The sequence below is a fragment of the Teleopsis dalmanni genome, chromosome 1, assembly GCF_002237135.1.
Source record: "Teleopsis dalmanni isolate 2A chromosome 1, ASM223713v2, whole genome shotgun sequence".
NCBI classification, from domain to species: Eukaryota; Metazoa; Arthropoda; class Insecta; order Diptera; family Diopsidae; genus Teleopsis; species Teleopsis dalmanni.
Window position 1 is genome coordinate 197,856,706 of NC_051846.1, and position 24,402 is coordinate 197,881,107.

Consider the following 24,402-nt stretch of genomic DNA (forward strand, 5'->3'; position numbering starts at 1 on the left):
ATTCATCATATTTTGTTTGCCACTAAAGATACAAAGCAATATGTCAAATGATAACCAAAATGTTAAAATTATATACTATCTATATATGGGTATACATATTAAAATTATATTTATACTAAGTCATGTATACATAAACTTAAATTATTTTAGATTAAATGAAATTAACAAGAACTTAAAAAATAGATAAATTATAATATATCCCATGTAAAAAATGAGAAATTCCTACTCATTATCATCTCATTGCAATAGTCTCCTCATTTGTTTAGATGTGTCGTAATTATTTTAAAACTAGCATTGCTTACTTTTTTGTTTTTATATATCTCATAAAAACACAACTATATATGAATATACACGAGATTCTATTTTAGCCTTGAACGTGCCTAACAGAACCATTGAACCATATCAATACTTATCTAATCGCCATGTAGCAGTAAAGGCTCTCAATTTTCATTAATTGAAATCAAGACTGATAACGGTATCTCAAAAACGTAAATATTCTTATTCAAAACTACCAGATATGAATCCAATAGGTTCCGGATCCCGATTTCGTTTACAAAAAATTTTTGCAAGGAAAAAAAGCTTCATTGCTAGCAGGGTCGGAACCTTTCTGTAGCTTCACCTATTTAAAAGAAAGAGCTTAAAGAGAGTAATCTGTACTCGGATAATCTACAAGACTATCACAATTAAAATCGTTTGTTTATAGGAACTATCAGCATAAGACGATTTAAGAATTATATACAACTAACTAAAATTATTTTAAGAATCATTACAATTAATCTCACAGGGAATGTAGTTCAAACTAACGCCTTACAAAACTCGAAACTTACACTAATGGAGCTTGTAGGTTTGTAGGACAGATAATGAGCCCTCAATATACGTGCTGGAAGTTTGGTTAGCACAAATATATAAGCTAAAAAAGTATATATGAGGACATTTAATATCATAAGAAGAAATAAAACTTTTCTATAATGATTTAATACTAGAATTTATAGAGAAAGTATGACTTGGTAAACTACTCTACACCCATGAAGTGTATATCTTACAATATCAGTATTGTATAGTATTCGATAACCAGTCACCACAGGGCAAGAAACGACGTTATAGGAATAACTGATATTTATAATGACTCTTACCATAACTGTGATGAACTAAATGAAAAAAATGGTATACAACTGCTATGTATTCGTCCAAAACATGAGGAATGTAAATGAAACATACCAAAGACTTACATTCGAGAAAAGCGTAATATTTTTACGGAACATCTTATAAGATAAAATAAATTTCTTTTCGTCTTTTTTAAAGCTTTAAAATTATTTCGTTTTTTAATTTTTTAATTTTCATGGCATAGCATAATATTCAAACCTTACCTGCTGGTATGATCTATGATTTATGTGGATATCTATATTTTTATTATATATATTATTATATTATGAACTCTTATTATTATTGTTTTTATTATATTATTCCAAATTTAAATTGTAATTTTCCGTTTTCTAATCAATTTCCAAATAAATCAGTTGCTATAATTGAATAGCTTGAATAACTAAAGAAATTTTTTTTAATATAGAAAAAGTCTTTAAAATAGAAAAAGTCGAAAAAGACAACTCGACAGCAACAGTCATAAAAATAGTCGAATCCATCGACAAAATAAACAACAAAATGTAAAACTCAATTCCGGTATTGAATAAGGTCAGTTGAATGCATGAAGCATGCGAAATATCAACCGAAAAAATGTTAACCAAAATATCAAACGACTTTAAAGTTGGTTACCAGACTTGTAAAAACTACCAAAAACCGAAAAAACTGCTGACCATTAGTCAATATCAGTAAAACACGATGATTAAACAGTTTTTGTTGAATAGCGTTTGGACATATGCAACAAATTTGAAACTCTCAAAAGATCTAGAAAGATTGAAATAAAGCCTAACTTGAGTAAGGCGAAAATTGAGGAAAAGCCTTGCTACCGGCTATAACAATTGTGCTTAACGTTAAATTCACTTAACATTTGTTATTATTTTTGTTAAGTTATTGTCTGCTATTGATATATTTTATAATGATTATAACACTAACCTTTTAAACTAATTAACAAAAAAATCATAACTAAATCATAACAGATAATTGTTGCCGTAATAATAGTGTTTAGACCAAATTACAAGCACAGGTTAAAGTGCTACAATGAAACTTCGTACCGGAAATTGCCATGACAGTTCGTGATTTTTGACTTTATTGTAATATTAAAGCTACAAAATTTTAAAAAAAAATTTAAATTCAATTTAAAAAGAACTTAAGCTACAATACGAGTATTTTAGATTCTTCATGCACTTGTATGTAGATATGTGTATAATTCATATTTTTAATATTAAAAATCTTTTATTACACAGTTCAATACAGTTCAAGTTACCTTTAGTATTAACAGATAACAAGAGCGCGGCTGTATATAGCAGTATTGCATTGCAACTCATACGTACTGAAGGATAACCACTTTGAGATACATTCGCCTGCAGTCGCATATGCAGTTTATGGGTTATCGACATGCGACATAAGCTACAAGGCAGCATGCAGAAAGCCACTAGCCACAACAGTTTATTGAGCAAGTTTTTAAACAGAAAATACGAAAATTACACATTACGCATACGCCACGTTGTACATAACGCGTCGTATACTAACAAAGAGATAAATGCATACAAACCAATTGATAATAAGACTGCTTCGTGCGATTTGTATTACAAAATCAAAACTTCTTATACTAAAAACAAGTTGCTATGCATTATGTATGAACAATCCGCCTAGGCGACTAAAATATCAGACGTCGTATGCTATAAAAGCAATTTTTTAGCTAAACCTGAATACAATATAATTAATTAACATAAATACGAAACTTATTGAAAGAATAGAATAAAGCTTTTTTTCAACATTCTAGAATTTAATTTTTTATAAAATCATACTTTATAATAATACTAAGATCCACTCAACTAAACACGCCAGTCATTTAATCATAGTGCATAACAAAAAGTGTTTCATGCGTTCAAAATCAGATTAAGGTGAATTAGATTTTGCTGCTGCAATACACATTCATAATATTATCTTATGTAAAAGAGTTGGATTTGCGAAAATTATTGTATCAAAAGTCAAAAAATAAATAAAATATGAAACAACTAATAAAACTCGAAAACTCGAAAACTCAAAAACTCGGCTTTTAAAGCCGAGTTTTATCTAATGAAACTGAAACCTTAAAACGAAGTCAATAGGTGAGTTGCATCGATTTTGGTTTGTTTCGCTTTTATATTTTAGCTTAATTTTTTCTAGATACTCGCCCTCTTTATGTTCATATGAGTTTGCTTAATTGTCTTTGAATCTGCACAACCTTCACCTCAAGCTCAGCTTATAGTGTGGTCTTTAATATTTTATAATTTTTACTTAGTTTCATTTTTGTACTTTAGCAACGAAACAACTTCAACAACTTCAACCCGACAAGATACATAAAAAGCATAAGAAAAAACATATAAACTACATTAAGTTTATTTAAATGATTGCATCTGCCTAACAAGGTTGGCGCAGTGTAACATGTTCATGTAAACGTTTTACTTAATGAAGCCATTGTAGGTTCGTAAACTTCGTTTATGATTGCCTTTCTGCTCATCCACATAACGTTTAATTGCTCAAGTGTTTTATGTTTTTTTAAATTTTTAATAATAATTATGTAATGTATATAGTTCACTTAATTTTGAGGAAATATTACTGTACACGAATTTCAAAATTGAAAAATTTAAATCAATTTCATATAACCAACTTAAAAGGTAACTATGAGGTTTATTCGACCATATAAGAACTTCTTTTGAAAGGTATACATTAAACCTGGAATTATAAAACAAAGCAGTATAGAAGAAAAATGACTACATGTTTGTTACAGTCAACGTAAGTCACTAAATGAGACACAACACTACCTCTCTCTTAGTAAGGATTTTAGTACGTCAAAAACTATATATAACATATATCTATAAGATTTTAAGTCTTTGACAATCGTATGCGATAACGTTGCTCACTGTGTTCGATCCTGAAGGTATAGCTGAAAAAAAAAGAACGCTTACTCTGTTAAACAATGGAATCAAAATACAAGTACTCTAAATGAAATGTATATGAATGAAATGTATATATGTATATGAATATCTATCAGTCATCTGCGGCTAACTATATTATCATCGTACTGTAAAAATTCCAATACATTGAGCAGCTCGATTTAAAAATAAATATTAAAAAACTTTTTTAAACAAAATTAAAGTACGACTAAAACTATCACAATCCGACGAGAGCATATTTTGTATCAAAGAAACATCTGCACAGAAGTATTCTTTAATACCCTTTGAGAATACCGTGTTCTTATACAATATAAAGAAAAAAAAGTCCACAAAGAATTGATCCATTTATTAGCATATTCCAACATGGATTAAAAGTCTTTTACGTACAGCTGAGGTGTTCTGCATAACTTGCCCTATTACTTCAGAAACTAAAGATATAATTGCTCAATTTAGAACACTATGTGACGGGCAACTAATGTTCGAGCTAAGTTATACAGGCTTTATATTATTATATAAACAGCAATAAATAAATATTAAAAATACGTGTGCACTGTCCTTATCTTTAAGCTCCCAGTGCCAAATCTCCGACTATAATAACACATAAATAAAGAAGCCTTGAAATAATTTCTTTTGACAATATAACATCTGCTTAGATATAACTTTTGAAATTATTCTAGAAATTATTATTCTTGAAAGATTATGAAACAATATAAGTATATATGCTATATACAAACACATAATAAATCTTTAAAGTAACAGTTCCAGATCCTTGACTATAATAATACATATATAAAGATGTCTTAAAATCATTCATTTTGACAATACAGCAACTTTTGAAATTATTCTAGAGAGATTGTTAAAACAAAATAAGTGCTATATATACGCCCAATAGATCTTCAAAGTGACAGTTTCAAATCCCCAACCATAATAATACATATCTGGAAAAGTTTTTAAAAAAATTCTTTAAACAATACAACAGCACTTCTGGCAAATCTTTGGAAAATTTTTTGGAGTTAAATACATATTAAGATTAAGAAAAATATTAGCTTCTGCAGATTTAGGTCTTTCGACTTATCTCTTCCAACTAAAATGAAATTTTAACTTTTAATAATAGTTTTAAGTTTTCCTTATATTTTATTTTTTTTTTATTATATTTGTTATTAATTCAACAGGTGTGTTTTAAATATTGTAACCTTTAAACTTTAAGCAAAAACTACTGATTGAAATATGCGGAAGCTTTGACTAATATTAAGTAACAAAATAATTCGCAATTTATTGAAAACGTGCAGTAAAACAGGAAACTGCAAAAAAGATACTTTTTTTGTTCATTGTTTATTGAATACCCTTTCAACTGGTGATTGGATTGCTATGCTTTTCGTTAAGTGAATCTCAAATTCTCTTCATATAATAAACATAATAATAAGTCACAATTTTTTTTTTAAATGATGTGATTTTAAAGTTCATTTTAAATTCAAGGGGGCTTAGAGCTTTATAATAATATAAAAATAATTATAAATATGTACATACAATATATGGGTAAGTAGTTATAATTTGTTTAGATTTTATTGTCAGCTCAATTTTCTAATGAGATGAAAGGCATAGACTATAGTAATGAAAATAAATTTTTTTTTGTGACCTATATCTAATACGGAATAAAAACTGCTGACATAAGAATTAAAAATGGAAACCCAAAAAATAGGTATTTTAATGCATTTTTTATTGAGTATAAAATTTTAAATTTTATTATTTATATACTTTAGGTTTATATAATTTAAGATTTAAAAAGCAACGAAACATCGGTTTAGAAAGATATAACAAAACTTTTCTAAATTGTGTTGTATTAGGCTACTTGCGTTTAACTATTGTTATAAATAAAAATTTTTTTCAAAATATTTTATTCTCTTTTTGTCAACAAAATATTCTGTGACTAAAGAAATTAAATTATACAACGGATACTGACAACTATACCCGTTATAAATTTTTGCATTATATATTTTGTTAGTTCCTTAAAGATCACTATCGAAGATAATCGAAATGTTGAAATAGTACTTCAATAAAATATAATTTGTTTAAATCTAAATAATAAATTATAGTTTTTAATTAAATTACCAATTAGCCAGCTTAAAAATTATTATAACAATTTTTTTATTAATTCTTCGACTAAAATTGTCTTCAGAAAATTAACAATTTTGTATTAAAATACCTAATTGGTATTAAAATATTTAAATACATATTGGTGGACAAAACATTTATATTGAAAAATAAAAGTTTTTAAGATAACAATAAATTATAGAATCCTGCACCTTTTTATTGATGTATAATACTTTCATACATCTGGGAGTAGTTTTCAGTGTAAGTTTTAAAATAGATAATGGTGCTGGACTTATTCATTTATTATTTAAAAAAAATCCAAAATATCTTAAATTAATACAAATCTAATTATTTAAATAAGCTGGTCAAATATTATTAACAACAAATGTTGGTGGTTGATTACAGTGGCAGAACAATCAAGGAAGCAACATATACTTATCATTTTACCTTTCGATTAAATACTTTAATACTTTAATATGTAATATGTATTACTGGCAATGCAATATTTTTTATTTTTAGAAAAATAAAATAAAAATATTTAATTATAAAATAAACAGTTTGCAAAACATTACATCTATCGGTTGAGTGTTCACACACACCTCATCTTCATCATAAAATATTTAAAAATAATTAAAACCCCGCAATGGATGATGAAAGGAAACTTGTAAAACAGGAAAAAGTTTTGCTTAACTGAAGCACAATATATCATGGCTTACATATTACCTCGTGCTTCCAGATGCAGTGCTTTACGCCCCTGGTTAACTCATTGAAGACTCTTCTGCCATATGTGACGACTGGTCAACTGGTTAAAACTACTTTTACTACGAAACGGTGTCAGCAGTGTCAAAATGTAGCGTATTTCAAAAAAAAGAAAAGAAATTCACATAATAAAAAGTCTTTTCCACAAAAATGTTCGCAAAATTTGTCCAATCCACTCCACATACACTTACAAAACAATATTTTTTTGAACCAATTTATATAGGAGTAAAGTAAACAAGTCTCATATGGGCACACAACTCACTCACTTTCGATTTCGTTATGAGTAAAACGCTCCGTTAAACGCCCATAAGGCACATGCAAATGCTTAAGCTGGGTAATTTCAAGCGCACGCATACATACACACACACATGCTTACAAGTATTAAAAGCTTACACACACTTTTTCACACTCCAATTGCAGTCTAAAAGGAATTTCATTGAAGCAGTAAATTTTTATGGTTCTCTTAATTTGTTCGATTTTGTTGATATTGGAATGAGCTCAAACTCTTTGTTGCTCTTTTCATATTACGTTAACTCAAAATGAGTATAAGTGTCTTGTAAGCCACCTTTAAGCTGTCAGTTGGCGCGCTTAAAGCCTCACTAAAAGCAGAAGAAGAAAACTGTTTAAATTTGTGGTGGCAACGTTAATATTAGTGATTTTGAGCTTTAGTCTTTTGTTGTGTGATAAAACTACGTTAGTAATCAATTGTAAGCCCAACTGCTAAGACACGGAATTAAACGCGTTGTCGTTGTCGTGAGTTTCTTAACTGAGGATACTAAACTGTTTAATAAAAAACTGTTTACTTTTTTTTTGTTATCCAAGTAGCTGCGCTTAAACTATAATTGTACGTGTTTTAAAAATTTCATTATTTTTTATAAAAACTATTTAGGTTTTATGTATTTTCTTGCATTAATTTTTTTTTGTTTTTTTGATTTTAACCTATATTAAGTGACTTTTGCCAGGTTGTTTACAAAACTTTATATATATGGTGTTAATTTGATTTTAAGCAATTTTTTTGATTTAATTTGATTTGATTTTTTTCCACTGATTATTGCATTTGTTATATTTTTTATGTGTTGTGTAATAGGCAATGTTGTAATGAACGAACAACAAATTAAATAAAATAACCGCATACAAAAAGTAAAAGCAACTAAACGTATTTTTACAAGCCAAAAGAGTAAATTTGCATTTTGAGTCAAATAAGTGTTATACTATATCATTTGAATAAAATATAACAATATATAAATAAATCAATTGTAAGTATGTATGTTAAATTTTTATGTAATTAGCTGTGTAATTCCCTGCTAATACAATAATTAGAAAGCAAATAAGTTATAGACGTTTAAAATGCAACAAATTGCATTTATTTATCTTGCAATTAAAGTACAAAACTGCTAACTAGACGTAACTGTCAAACTAACAGCAAACAAAATGATTTTAGAACAAATATAAATCACAAAATTTATCGAAATGTTATATATGTAATTAACATTGTTAGCAACTGTTTAAAAATGTTGCAAAACATTTTTAAAACCAACAACACGAAAAGTTTACTTTAAATAATACAGCGACTGTTATGGCAGCAAGGAAAGCATTAAAAAATAACATAAGAACAGAATACATGCTCTTATGAAAAACTGTTATAATTAATAGCTTCCTAATAACAGTCAGCAGTCACATTAATCGAAAGTGACTTGTAGATAAAGTAAAACTTTGCTACACAAAGCATGAAACTCGAACACAAAGTCCAAGCCTGTTGCTTGTTATTTAGAAGAAGAAAAAATGCAACCAGCAAGTATAAGTTCTGTACGTATGGCATTGCATAAGTAAATCTACTAGTTTTTAATATTCGTAATAATTTAGCCAGTTTTAATGCTGAACTAGTTTGCATGCATGTTCACAGTAGTTCATTACTTTGAAAGTTAATAATCAAAATTTAAACATGCACCAACACATTAACCTGACTGCACTCAATATGTGTAATTCTTTGCGTGAATATATAATTACAAGTCGGGTTTAATAATGAAAAACTACATATATATATTAAGAGAGGTTTTAAAAGTTTTAGTAACTTTTGGTTTATTTTATACATTTACTCTCGTATGTAAAAAACAAATTTTTTTTTTCGTGCATTAAATCCCATTCACTTTTAATTCACGAATTTTCGCCTAAAGCATGTAATTATGGTCTTAAAATCTGTTTGCAATTGCATGCTTTTTAATTAAAAATTTCAAATAATTAAATAAGATATTATTTTATTGTTCTCTTAAGTCATTTCAATTATTTGTTTAATTTAGTATTTTTAATTCAAATAACTTGAATATATCAAAGCATTCTACTAGTATTATGATAAAAACAATAGTTTTATTAATTATAATGCATAACATTGCATTTTTATAACAGTTCAATGCAAAGAATTTTAAAATGTTAAGTAACTCAATTAATGCAATTAAAGTTGGAAAATGCTGCGCGTGAGCAAAAACCAAATAGTTTTGTAGACAGTGAACATACATTAAGACCGAAAAGTTTTCGGAAATTCTCATTTAAAATTCGCGCGCTGTATATTTTTCGATATTTTAAGTTTATGTAGTTTGGCAGCACTGTCCTTAATTACTATGCCAAAAATGAGCGCGATCTGTCAGACAGTTCGTTTACGGCAGCTGTTGAAACCAGTTCACCTCAGTAGGGCGTTGCGAAAAAAACAATGGAAAAAAATATTGAACAAAGAGTTTGCATCAAATTTTGTGTTTCGAACGAAATTTCGTGTGCAGAATCGTTGCGAATGCTACAAAAGGCTTATGGGGAATCAGTTTTATCGAAAACTCAAGTTTATGAGTGGTACAAAGCCTTCCAGGACGGTCGTACGACCGTCGAAGACATTTCGCAACGCACTACTGAGGTGAACTGGTTTCAACAGCTGCCGTAAACGAACTGTCTGACAGATCGAGCTCATTTTTGGCATAGTAATTAAGGACAGTGCTGCCAAACTACATAAACTTAAAATATCGAAAAATATACAGCGCGCGAATTTTAAATGAGAATTTCCGAAAACTTTTCAGTCTTAATGTATTTTAGTATAGCGCTATATATATATGTCTTAACCATGTATCTAATAAATAATCTATTTAAGCTACAATATCACTTTTTAGATATCAGTTATTCTAAAGTGTACTAACAACAATTTTATGTATACATGTAATTCCTCTAAGAAATTATATTTTCGCTTAAACTAAAGCATATAAGGAAAAGCCGACGATCTTTAAGTAATATTAATAATAATAAAATAACTTTAGACGATGTAATTAAAGTAATATACTAATCAGTATTTTATAACATTTTTTCAATGGTATAAACCCATTTAACTATAGTTTTACCTTGATAAATATTTACTTATTTTTAAAATTCATTAAAATTAGAATTAATAATTTAAATTCATATAGACAATGAATTATATAAAACTAAATTGTATACATTTTTGTATATTTTATTCATCTTGAAAACAAACGTTCTTAGCCTTCAAATGTAACTGTCAGAAATGTCTAACTTTTCTCTTTAATCGAATTCCAAATTTTAGAGTATTTAATTGTAAATCTGCACTGGAGTCAATGTGGAACACACAATAGACCGTTACATTTCCTTAAGGCTCTTCTTTTCAGATGTTTCACTTGTAATGGTTAAATATTCTATGTATAATATTTTTATGCTAATTTTTTTATATATACTATAAATTTAACTTTATAGTGCAATACTTTTCTTAAAATGTACCTTAATTGACAAAGATATTTTCTTATAATGAGTACAAGCATTGATATTTGTTGCTTTTCTCAAAAAATTGTCCATACCTCAGACCATTAAGATAAAATTTTATTCCAATATTTTTTTTAAGGTAATAATATCAATTATTTGTTATTATGTTAAGTATACACCCCAGATCACCGATTCTATATAGATTCTAAAACCAAAGATATAAGAAATCAAATTTCCGACAATGAAATATTTTCCGGTCATATTTAGAATAATTGGGTATCATTTCACTATCTTTTAAGAGATATTCTTAGCTTTAAAAATATGTTAATTTAATTTTTTGGCTTAAAAGACATACTAAGAGTTTCCTGAATAATTACTCTTTTAATATAGTTCGTTAAATAGTTGAATATAGTTTTACAAATGGTCTTAACTTATGCTTGATGTATATGTACTATACACTGTTCCAGAGTGAGCTTAGTATAGCATATAATAGCAAATGATAAAGCTCTTAACTCCGAGTGAAATAAAGTACTGCGGTCTACTTATCCTAACTGTAGGAAAGTCATTTCGCTTTTAGAATGTTGGTCACATATCTCCTTGAAGTTATAAACGTAGCATAATATCATCAAAAAAGATATGTATAAATCGGCTGAAAATAAGCAACTAGCGTTATATTTAAATAATACTATGTACAAAAGACTTAATAAAATATTCATTATGCATATATATGCATTATATACACCTACTTAATATATAAAATGTATAATATATCATTCTTAAAGCTAAGCAATATAGCCCAGCCCTTGTCTTTACTTTGATATAAAGTTTTCTTTTTGTACATATTTTCAATGTATGGTTCGGACTAATGCTGATGACTTACCGAAATATATCAGTATTATGGAAAAGGGATAATACACTGCGACCTAAAAGATCTATTATGCAAAATATATCAGTAGCTCAACTGATATTTTTTAAATAAATTTTTAATTGTTTTGTGAAGTATATATTATTATAAGCATGATACTTTAATTTGTGAGAACAAAATAATCTAAAACTTATCTCTATTTTATATTGACTATTTATTGTATGTATAAATATAATGTGCATTAAAATAGTTAAAAGTTCACCCTAGCGTAACGGCTTCACCTTCAATTAAGACAATTAATTTCAAATAATTTCTAGAGTTAAAAAGTAGAACATTTGAAAAAATAATAGCAATAGATTAGCTCAATTGATCACTAAGACTTTTTTTTTAATTTAGAAACTAATTTTGGCAAATTATAAAATTAAATTAGATATAAGCATAAAGAGCATAAAGTTTAATATCATTGAGAATCACAGCTGAGAATCCATAGCTAAAAACCAGTAATAACTGTTATCAGTCTTGAAACAACCGTGATGAGTTTGTCTAGCAATATTATCTTTTACTTATTGAATATATTTAGATCATATCTCGTCTTTTTGTGATGCGAGGGAAATATTATATCTTGAATATAATAATAAATAATTAATAAATAATTAATAATTAACGCTGTTGAGCAACACTACAGAGGATTTTGTTTAGACTGACAGCAGTTATTACTGTTCTCTGGTCTATTAAATATTAGTTGGTCAAAATAGAACTCTTCCATCTACAGTCTGTCATTTAAAGATACATATTAATTCGTTTTAACCCGCACAGTGGGTAAAAAGACTATTTCAGGATTAGATCATTTTGTTATTAAATATGTTCCTTTTCCTCCGGAAGTTCAAAAATCGATGGCTAAATTACTTAAGTGATGTTGAAAATGTTCTATTTCTGTTTTAAATGCCAATTATAATGCCTTCTATAAACCTCATCGATTCATATTGGTCAATTTTATTCAGCTTTTAGCTTTCTTAAATTTCGTACGAACTATGTTCTCTGGCACAAGAGATCAATTATGGTCACGATGCTCCGCTTCTTTAGCAGCCGGTACTCTGTTTATTTCTATTCTATATTCTCTAGCATCTTTCTATAAATCGCATTGATTCATATCAATTCATCTATTATATTCAGTTGAACATATTTATGTGATGTATTATCTAGCATCCTAATATTTTAAATTATTAAACAAACTTAATTTATTCATAATACTTCCTGAAGCAACATCGCGTAATATTGTACAAACCCAAGTAAGACGATTACCATAACTGAATTTATGCTCGTTTACCTATAAATATAAGTACTTCGGAAACACTTTGCATATTTTAAACGCAATAAACCGCAAAATCCTATTGCAATTTAAAAATGCATTAAATGACGAAGCTTTAGCATAAACATGAACACTAAAATGCAATTGTAATAACACAAAAATTACCATTGAAGCAACAAATACCAAAGAATCAACTTGCAATGAAATGTTTATATACATTTGTGTGTTGACAATTTGCGGAGGTAGTTGAGCCACAAATGTTGCTGATTAATAATGAGGCTTTCAATTGTTGCTGGTATACTAGTACAGTGATACAGTGGTACTTATGATAATGAATAACATAATTATTGCTTGTTATGTAAACAGAAAAGAAAACAATAAATTCCGTCAAAAAAAAAAAAACCAAAAACTGCACATCACTCGTATAACAAATTTACAATAAAATTAAAGAATTACGGGAAAAGTAGCAATGCAGTAGTAAATGAAATAGCAGCAACAAAAAGAGATATTTTCGTTAACGAAAATCATCGTCAGTAATAACAATAAGACAAGCAAATGAAAAAAAAAAAAACATAAGCCACATGTTGCATACTCGCACAAACATTCACAGATGACATAACATAAAAGCGGATTCAGGCATCGAGCGTCATGTCATGCCGGTGTGCCTGCGCAAAAGCAAACGCAAACACAATTACGCTGCCAACAGCAGTTTTTGTTGTTGCTCGATAATGGCGTGACGTGCAAAAACACTTGCTGCAAAAACAAAACAAATCAAAATAAAATAAAACGAAGCAAAAGTATTGGTTAACATATTGAACCACAAAAGTAGGGCCGACAAACACAACACAAAAAAAGAAGAAGACGCTGAAGAAGAAGCAGACTTGCAGTGGTGTTATCACTTTTGCTTTCCATTGTTTCTATTAACAATTTGTTGCTAATAAAAAATTAATAATAGGGTTAATAGATTCCATTGATAGTGTTGATTCATTTAGTAAATGTCATGAAACGTGTAATTTTATTGTCTTGCATACAAATGTTGTAATTTAATATTAAGAAATCTTATATTTGATAATTATTTTTTAAAACAAATAAAAACAAATGAAAAAAAAAAAACAAATTGGCTAAAAATATATTTAATAGCAACACTTGTCCGGCTTTGATTTTGCATAATTTTCAAAATTTTATTAACAAATTTGCTTGTCACATTTTAAATGATTTCGATGAGATTTGTTTCGAATTTTTATTTTAACTGATACATACATTGATACATTGTACATACATAGATATGCACATATATAAATTTAAATAATATATATATTATTAATTTTTTATGTAACTTGTCTTTAGTTGACTAAATTATTCGAGATTATTTTAGACTATTTACTGCTTTGAATGAATTTTAATTAACAAAAAACCTGATTCACTCATAAAATATTAGTAGGTATTTAGCTTCTGGAAAATTAGAAATATAACATAAAATTAATTTAAAAAATTTACTTGTTCTTTATTATATACACATGCTATATTTGGAATATACATAATTTAGTTTATATTTATGTAAACAAAAGATAAATAAGCATAGCTTAAAATTAATCTTTAGGCCATGTGCGAGTTTGAGTAAATTGAGGTAAAGTAAATTGATATTTCCTAGGGATTTTTTGCACTGCATTTATGTATATATTTATTTATTGGATTAATTTATTATTTTTAATTTAAAATTTTCAAATTTATTTATTTATTCATCAAATATCTTATAAAATTTTCAAAATAGTGACATATAATTTACTAAATTTTTATCAAATTCGAAATTCTGGTAAATACCAACATGCGCTGCCATACCGACATAATTTACTATTTCCCTCAATTTACCATCAATTCACTTGAACTCGCACACGGCCTTAATATTTTTAGTTTAATTTGAAATATTTTAATTACTTCTAATAAATTCTATAATAATTAAGTTTAAATAAATTATATATTAATGTGTGACATCTACAAACAAAAATCCCTAACATTATTTACTAAATTAATTAAGCCAGACATTTAAAATCTTAACAAAGTCAACATGTGATATTATTGATGCAAAATAAGTCCGGTAGCCACTTAGAATACACTCAGAAGTAACTCTTCATCTACACAAACACAACTTTCTGTCAAATTAGACAGACCCACACATTAGTGAAATAGTAACGCTGGTCAATATCTCTCCTGAGGTGTCCAGCCAGCAACCTCAGCTTAATATATTTAATATATTGTATATTTTTAATATATTGTCAATATATTATGAATATACTTATATACATTTTTACTTTACCAAAGATTTAAGGCGTTTTTTGCAACCACTTATGTTTTTATATGCAAACACTATAAGCCAATAGACCTAAGTGGCTCCTTAGAATCGTTGCTATAACTCAAACTGACCTACTTATATACATAATTTTTAATATAGCAAATAAGTCGGCACAAAAATTTTATTAAAGTGAAAACTGTTAACAGTTAGTTTTTATAGTTACTTAGTCACTGTTATGTATACAATTATATATATAAATTAATTTTACTTTTTTATTTTTTTTTCTTATTTTATTTTCTTTTTTAATTGTTTTTTTATTTTTGTTTTATTAATTTCAATACTACAATACTACTTCCTGTCTTACGGAAATCATTTTGAAGTCTCAACTTCTATACAATACATTGAATTTTTCATTCAGTAGCCCTGAGCAGTTACCTTAACGTAAAATAAATTCAACCTAAAAGCTCTAAAAAAACTATATAACAATACAATATCTAATCAATTACTCATTTCAACAATTTTTATTTATTTTTTACCCAACAATGTCAATAAAATTATATACGACTATTATGGACACTCATAAATGATTGATTCACATAAAAATTTTTGCACCAAGTAAACATCAAACAATTTTGGCCAGAAAGCAATCAATTTTATGTCTGAAACTGTTTAAGTTGTGGGTCTGTTAAGCTGCAGCAGAAAACACAGGTACCGCTAATGTTAATTACGAGCTTTATGTACTTGGCAGAAGTGTTAATGCTGAGGCGCATTGCCTGAACTTGCCTGTTGACAATTCTGATTAGCATAATTTTGTTAATACACAAGTCAATAGAGGGGAAAAAATACCTCAAGTGCTTTTGACTAATTTATGAACGACCTTGCACAGTCTTAAAATTGCTAAAGAGAAGACAATAATATATTCAATGAAATCGATAAACCATTCAAATAAAAAATATTAATTTATTATAATATCTGTTTGAAAAAAATAAAATGGCACCTGCAATACCAAACGTTTACCCCTGACCGCACAAACTATTCTGTTTTTGATTTTGTTTATTTGTAGTGATGTAGTGATATAGTGTTAGAGACAGATTTTTTATACTTTGACCGATTTGATTATTTTAACAACATCAATTTAGTTTTATTAGTTCGAAAGACAATCTTAAAACTATCGTTAGTTATAGAGAAAAATGCCGAGTCATTTAAGGTCCAAGGTCATGCGGCAGATCACACACCGGACAGTTTAGATATGAAGTGATTTTGAAATAAATTTTTTTTATATTATTTTTTAAAATTACGTTTATGGGTTTAACACACTCGAAAATTGGCCGGTTTTTAATTGAGGCTTTCATTGCGTCTACTGAAGGCTTAACTTAGAAACATGTTTTTAATTTTTGTTTTGTTTTTAATAAATTCATTTTTTTCTAATATAGAGAATATATATATATATATACATAAACTTTGAACAGAAATAACTTTTAAATTTCTATATTTCGTTTCATTTCAGAAACCGTTAAACGTTTATACTTTTAGTCATAAAACTTAAGTCGAAGCGTTAGCATATACGTATCCGTCCATTTTTCTAGAAATTTTGGACTATTTAAATACTCACTTTAAGCCACAACTAACACAAACGCACACACTTTTACAAACACAATGAAGCAACACATATTTGCATTGGCATGCTTATGCAGCGCAGCCGTACTCATATCCGCCGTTCCTCTGCCTGCCAATAACAAGGAATTAGATGTGCTACAGATTCCACTTGCAAATGGAAAGGTAAGTCAATATTTACCAAATTGTATATATTTTGAATTTTTATTTTAAATTTTTATTTAATAACAAAAGTGTTTATATTTACTCGAGAAAAACAGTGCTGAGCTCACTGAATAAACTTGCACTTTAGCAACAGTTTATGAAAGTGCTTACATAAATCAAATCGAATCGAGTTAATAATATCGCTTGAGATTAAATATTTATCTTGAATTTTGTTGAAATACCGGAACTAACTCAAAGAATTCTAACAATGCAGTTGAAGTGCATGACTTAACAAGTGCATTAGAAATTTTTTTAGTATATAAAACAATAATTCTCAATATATGTATTGTGATAAAGTAGTATTGGAATAAAGAATTCAATCATAAAATTGCTATAATTTTTCACTCTTTATGCTATGTCACTTAAGATAACCTATATAAAGAAGAGTGCAAAAAGATATAATAAATAATTCCTACTGAAACGAAATAAAAAGAGTTTTTACGTCAGTATTTAACAATAGACGAAACTTGTCATCGATCATATCATGGACCAGTATATAACAATGGATGAAACTTGCATACACCAGTGCACTTCAGAGTCCAATAGGCTGTCAATTAAAAGGACAACAGCCGACGAACCGCGCTCAAAGCGCCCAAAAACGCTACAAACAACTGGCAAGGTAATGGTATTCGTATTTTGGGTCGACCTTTCCATCGAATTTTCTACACCGACTACCTTCAAAAAAGACCAGACCATCAATAGCGATCGCTACAGACTCCAACTGATGCATTTGAAGGAGGAAATAACGAAAAAAATAGTCTCATATAAGGAACAACAAAGTCCACTTTTGGTTGCTATGGCCAAATTGCATAACTTACACTTCCAACTACTGCCTCACTCACCGTATTCGCCAGATCTGGTGTGCAGAAATTTCTAACTGTTCGCAGACCTCAAAAAAGTGAGCCAAGAAAAGATTTTTGGATCCGCCGAAACTGTAGTTTCGAGAATCTGATGCATATTTAAAAGACAAAGATGAATCTTTACACAAGATTCAGCATGGTATTGAAGTGTTAGAAAAGCGCTGGAGTAATTGTGTTACTCTCAAAAAAGACTTCGTTGGGGAATAATATCGAATTTAGCCAATAATTTGTTTTTCTTTTACTTATTCTACGAACTGATCCGTTGTTGTGTTAATACCTACAACATTTGACTAGAATAAGTCAACTTTGGTGGCTGAACATGTTGGAAAAAATTTACAAAACGTCGGGTGAATGTTAAAATAAAAAAAACCTGAATAAATATTACCTAAAACAAATTTTGATTTGTTCAGTCGTTTGCTATAGTTGATAATAAATCATTAGTATTTTTTACCAACAAATTTCTAATTAACTGCTTAATTTAGATACAAAATGATAAAAATTATTTTAATTTTATTTGAAAATTAGTTTCATCCAATAGTTTGTATTTTCTGTGTTACTTAATGACCGAAAAAAAAATCAAGAAAATTAGATTAATTCTTTTTTGTTCTAACTAAACTACTATTAATACTTTACATAAATGAAAAACGTGTGCTTAAGATATATTTCTGAACTCGAAGTAAACGTGACTAAACTTGTTTGATAAGATTTTACAAAAAAAGTAGTACAAAATATATAACACTTTCAACATATTGCCCTACTTAATCAACAACAAAATGAAATCAACAAAATAAAAGTATCCTTCAAAACTCAAACAATTTTTTATTTCCTTTCAAAAACATACACTTTTATCTGTTAATAGTTTCAATTATTTGCATTTGAGAAGAAAAAAAATAAAAAAAGTAAATGTTATAGCATTACATGGTATAACATGCCTGTGTTTATGTATAAAAAGTAAATCCGGTATTACCAGCAGAAAACCAGTCAATACACGCCATGAGCAACATTTTAAGGAAATAACAGATTTCGTCCGCTTCAGAGTTGCAAAAGAAATCGAAAGTGATTTTATAACAATGGCCAATAATAAACATGATAATTTGGCAGATAATATGCAATCAACTTACATTTTGCTTCTGCGTCCAGTATATAAGCATATAACCATGGATTCCCCAAAAATTTCCAATACTTATCAGACAAAAATGAAAAATTTTTAAATTTGTTGACAAATATTTTTAAACTTTTCATGAGTCTAACAGTCGCCATTGCCAAATACTGCCCACAAATTCCAAGCTCAACACCAAAGTCTGTCGGCGAATGCAATTTTGCGCGGGTAACCAATTAGTTGCACTTAGCAACTATGTATGTAAAACCTACAAAAAACAAAAAAACATGAAAGTGCAACGGCGTGTGCTTAGACTGTTAAACTTCAAATCTATAAATATAAAAAGCCATTTTATATTTTTGCAAGCATTCATATTTGTTTTGAAATAGTTTTTATGTGCTGAAAATGTTACGCTAACTGCCTCTAGCCTTTAGTACAAGCGTTTCAGCTTAGTGGCTTCATCTAGCGAGTACTGCTGTTAATAACTACTCATCGCTAAGTCGTAATTAACCTTTAAACGATTTAACAGAGAATTATGTTTATTAGAATATTTAAAACAATACAGGAATTGTTTAAAGTAAACACTTTCAAAAGTTCAATAAACAAATTTAAAAAATAATTTTTTCCGTTTAACTTTTTGTTGTTAATTGTCATTTCTGAACACTTAAACATTGTAGATCATTTTTATTGATGTGAAATGTTAAACTCTAAAGTACAACATTTTTAACTTCAAAAAGTTTTTCACTATTAAGCTATTATATTTTTAATATCTTAAATATATATCTAGTATATATGTATGTTCCAACTTCGATAATACTCGTTCTTACTTATAAGTGAGTTTGTTATGTCAACTAATTGTGTAATACAAAATATTTTACTTTTGTTTTGGGAACTCTAAGTATATACTCATATACATGTATTCATTATAATTCTATTTATTTAAGTTAAAACCAATCAGAGTCTATGTAGACACTTATATACATTCCTTCCTTATAATTCAGTTTCCTTATGTTAAGCCCAATCAATTTCTAAATAGACACTTATATATATTGCTCTTAACTCAATTTATTTAATTTGAGACCAATCGCGCCCTAAATAGATATTCATACATACACTCCAACTTTCAATTTGTTTAAGTTAAGTTCATTATAATTTAACTTAATTAAGCTAAGACCAATTGTGGTCTAAGTAGACATTCATATATATACATCATAATTCAGTTTGCTTATGTTAAGCCCAATCAAATTCTAAAGAGATATATATATTTTCCTCATAACTCAATTTATTTAAGTTGAGACCAATCGACTTATAAGTTTATATATACTCTCCAACTTTCAGTTTGTTTAAATTAAGAATAATCTAATCATTAAGTTTTAATAAAAGAATCTAAAATAAATTTTAATTGAATTTAGTTGCTCTCAATCCTCAACTTAATAAATTTTTGATAATTTTCTAATAATATTTATTTTTAAACATATTACCAATCACTGACTTCTCAATTATGCAAAAAAAAAATATGTAAAATACTAAAAATATTTTACGAAACTGCTATTTTCGTTGTGAAAAAATGTAGTTCACAACTTATTGTGATTTTTTAAATGCACTTATATTTATAATAAAAACATTAATGAATGAACTCAGAGTCAATGTTAAATTAAATTTGATTATAAGTTTAATAAAGCAAGATCGTAAGATCAGACTTATTACATTTTATTTTTTAATCTTGATTTAAAGATGTATGCATATCAGACAACAATAAGAATAATGTAACTCTCAGGGGAGCAAATCAGTATCTAGGTTGATATCTAGGAGAGAAAAGACTCTCCAAAAAAAGTAGGTTAATGTAATTACTATTGAAAAACTGCTATATACTCACCTAATATAGTGACCTAGAACATATCTATTGAAGAACTATGACGAATTACCAATCAATGCAATATCTGCTCAAAAATACATTAAGGAAAGTATGGTGATTTTTCATTCGTTACGTCAACCCTATGTTAAGCTCCCTTATACAGCGTTGACTTGAAATCCACAAAGTTTAGTACGTCAAGGAAAGCCCCACATAACGCAGAAAAGGTAAATGCTTATTGAAAATAGGAGTTGTAGGAAGTAATTGTACGAATTTGAAGTCCTTTTTTGAAATGCTCAAATTCCTTTAAAGTAATATAGAAATTTTTAAAATAATTTTAAATATCAATTGAAACAATTTATAGGGATTTGGGTTGTATAAATCATCATTTTGGTATTTTATCAAAGTATCATTATTACCTTTCTATGACTTTATTTATAATAATTATTTGTTATTTAATTTAATAATTTATTTGTAATAATACAAATTGCGTTACATGCATAGGCGCAAATTTTCCAAAATATATTTACTAGAAAATGAATAGATTCAGTCCAAATCTAACGTTTCAATCATTTATATATATTAAATCCTTTTATTCCTAGGTGGTACATAGGCCAGTTTTAATGTTGTCGTTTTAATGACAACATTAAATTATAATTTCTTCATTAGTTTCACTAAAACTCATACAAAATCAATTTAAATAATTTACCTTTACATGAACTTGAGAGCTGTTAATTTGTTTTTTATATTATACAATTTATTGAACCTATCTTTATGCAATCAATGGTTTTTTTTATTCTATTTACTGAATTACTTTTTAGTAGTAAATTTTTTAATGGGTCAACAAGCTGCCCACAGCAATTAAGTGATAATTTATATTTATGACAAAAATAAAAATGACATTAAATAATTAAAATGAAATAAAAAAATTTTTACTCAAACATTATTAAACAATATTACATCAATAAAACAAAAAGTGAATAATATTCGAAAGCAGTGAGACATTCGCCAGTATTGCTTGTCAACAAATCGATCATTTCAAGTAACTGGTATTTACTTAAAAACACGTGGTGACTAGCAAAATTACAATAACAAAATGCTAATAACAAATTTCAATAGAAAAAAATGCAATTATATTTTGTTGTTGTAATTGTTATTTAAAGAGAATAACACAATTACATTATTACGCTATTATTACTGTAGCATGGCTGCACCTACACAGAGTCACTCTCAATTTTTTTTGCGGGCGCCAGCAATGCTCAAAGCACATACAATTACTTCTTATGCTTGTGCGATTGCTTTGTGAGCATTTGTAGGTACGTCAGTGCGTATGATCAACACAACACATACGAAAGGCAGACAAATGAATTACTCAACTTCTTGTTGACAACACGGTTACTTTGAATTCGTTATTGCGTGAAATACTTTGTGCGCTACTGGAAGTTGCAAATCACATTGTATTTGGAATATGCAGCTAAAATATTTTTTATACATTTTTTTACTACAGTGACTAACTTTTATGTATAATATATACTCACCTTTTAAGAAATATTTTATAATTATAGTTTCGAAAAAATTGTTTAAATACTTCTATGCCGAAATACTGGTTTATTTCACCTTTGCGAACATTTAGTACGGCTATTGCATTGCATCTTATAATTACCTTCACTAAATATTTGCTTCAAATATAAACTCTGTATAACAACTAATTTACATATCACATGATATGAAAAATTTTCACAAATACTCATTAGAAATAATTTGTATTTCATGTTACATATTAGTTAATTAATATGTCATATCGGATAGATTAACTAGCAACTCAATCGGGAATGTTTTTATAAACTCTCATAAAAATGGTTTCCTTATTTTTATGGCTCTTGTTAATATCATATCTCGATATCGTTTAAATATACTCCATTTAAAAAGATGTATTAAATTGAGGAAACTAATAATAGCAAATTAATAAGTGCTAACACGAACACAAAATTATTATTGATGTAAATCTATATTAGATATTATGCAAAAAATCATGCATTTGTATAATTTAATCGAAATAGTGATATATTTACCATAATATTCCTACAATTTAGTTGCTGATGAGAGTACATAACTTAACATAAATACAGCTGGATAGGTCATATACTGAACAAACTATATAGCGACATTCCATACGCAGCATTGTCAAATATTGTCATTGCAATTTACTGAACTATGATATAAAATTTTGTTTTAATTTTGATAACTATTATATATCCTTCATTGTATTCATAATACTAATGTGAAACATGTAAGAATGTCATATTTCAAGTTATTACTTAATGTTGCAATCCGATTCTGTTTATAATTTATTTTAAGCATTTTTGTATTTAGTACACACCTACTGTCGACAAATATTGCTACATAGATTAGTAAAACTGGAAAGACACCTTCAAAAACTTTAGAAGCTTAATGCAATTCACTTGCATTTTGCTGCGTATAATTATATTTTATTAGCGCTTTTAGAACCGATCACTTGTTTACAACATTTCTGTCTAATTTGAATCAGTTTATGAAGTACTAATTGCGTCTGTGGCTTTAAATCATTTTGAAACTGAAATTTTGTAATCATTGCCTCATACATAGTTTCAAACAATTTATCAAAAAATATTTTATAATAAAATCTATACTAACAAACTTTCGATACAAGCATTTCTGGCAATAAATACCAGTTCAAATTTATTTTATGATTTCTTATTTATAACAATATATATATATATATTAGTTTTTAAAAAAGGTTTATTCGAAAAGTAGTAAACTACAACAACAAAAATTCTTTCTTATATTATTTTAATTAATTGAATTTTTGGCTGACTGTACAGCTGTTTCGTCGAGTATTGCCAAATACCCATCATCAGTGGTGTTGGAAATAATTCCTGTATTTAATTATTCGTAAATAAATTTTTGAGACTGCAAGTACCAGGAATCGAACTCATACCCTGCCAAATTTAAAACTCAGAGTCAGCGCTCCTTAACCAACTGATCCAAAGTTTTATTTATTTTATTTATTTACAAAAATGTTATACTTTATATATTTTACCAAAAATGAAGTCAATATTAATGTACAGTAAGGATTTTTTAAACTGTTTATAATTTTATTATTTAAGTAATTGTTCACTACTACTTTCGTTTATAAATATAAATTCTTAATGCAGATAACATAATAATTAGATGTATATAATAGCTCACATTATAATTAACAGAATATTTATGCTCTTTGAAAGCACTTTTTATGGGAATTTTCATAAGACAGAACTATAAATATAGATAGACTGATAATTTATACATCAAGTGTTTAATATATTGAAGATTTAATTAATACAAATTTCTGTTTGCTTTACTGATATGTGAAAATTGATTGCCTCAACTGATTGTTTTAAAATACTTTAAATACAAAACTTAAAATTTGGTTATCAAAATACTTTAAATTGTAAACATTTTTAATAGAGGACAGCCCAATTTTATTTTATCAAAATTCTGACTTTAAATAGAAAAAAAAAGTTGATAATATTCGTTTTTTTTTTTTTGAACACATTTGCCATTGATCTATCATTTTTCGGGGTGGACAGTTATGAGATTTTACTTTGAGCACATCTA

At 27.5% G+C, this 24,402-nt stretch overlaps 1 protein-coding gene across 2 annotated transcripts in view; it reads left to right on the forward strand.

Annotated features, from left to right (window-relative positions):
• Positions 1 to 7,546: 7,546 nt before the first annotated feature.
• The window catches only part of LOC119671169, a 38,395-nt gene continuing 21,539 nt past the window's right edge, over positions 7,547 to 24,402 (forward strand). The window contains exons 1-2 of one of the 2 annotated variants that reach the window (XM_038081704.1): positions 7,547 to 7,770; positions 16,645 to 16,916. In XM_038081704.1, the coding sequence (XP_037937632.1) occupies positions 16,794 to 16,916 (123 nt within the window). In that variant the 5' untranslated portion in view covers positions 7,547 to 7,770; positions 16,645 to 16,793. The remainder of the gene's footprint in view (positions 7,771 to 16,644; positions 16,917 to 24,402) is intronic. The other variant, XM_038081705.1, reaches the window with a different exon arrangement.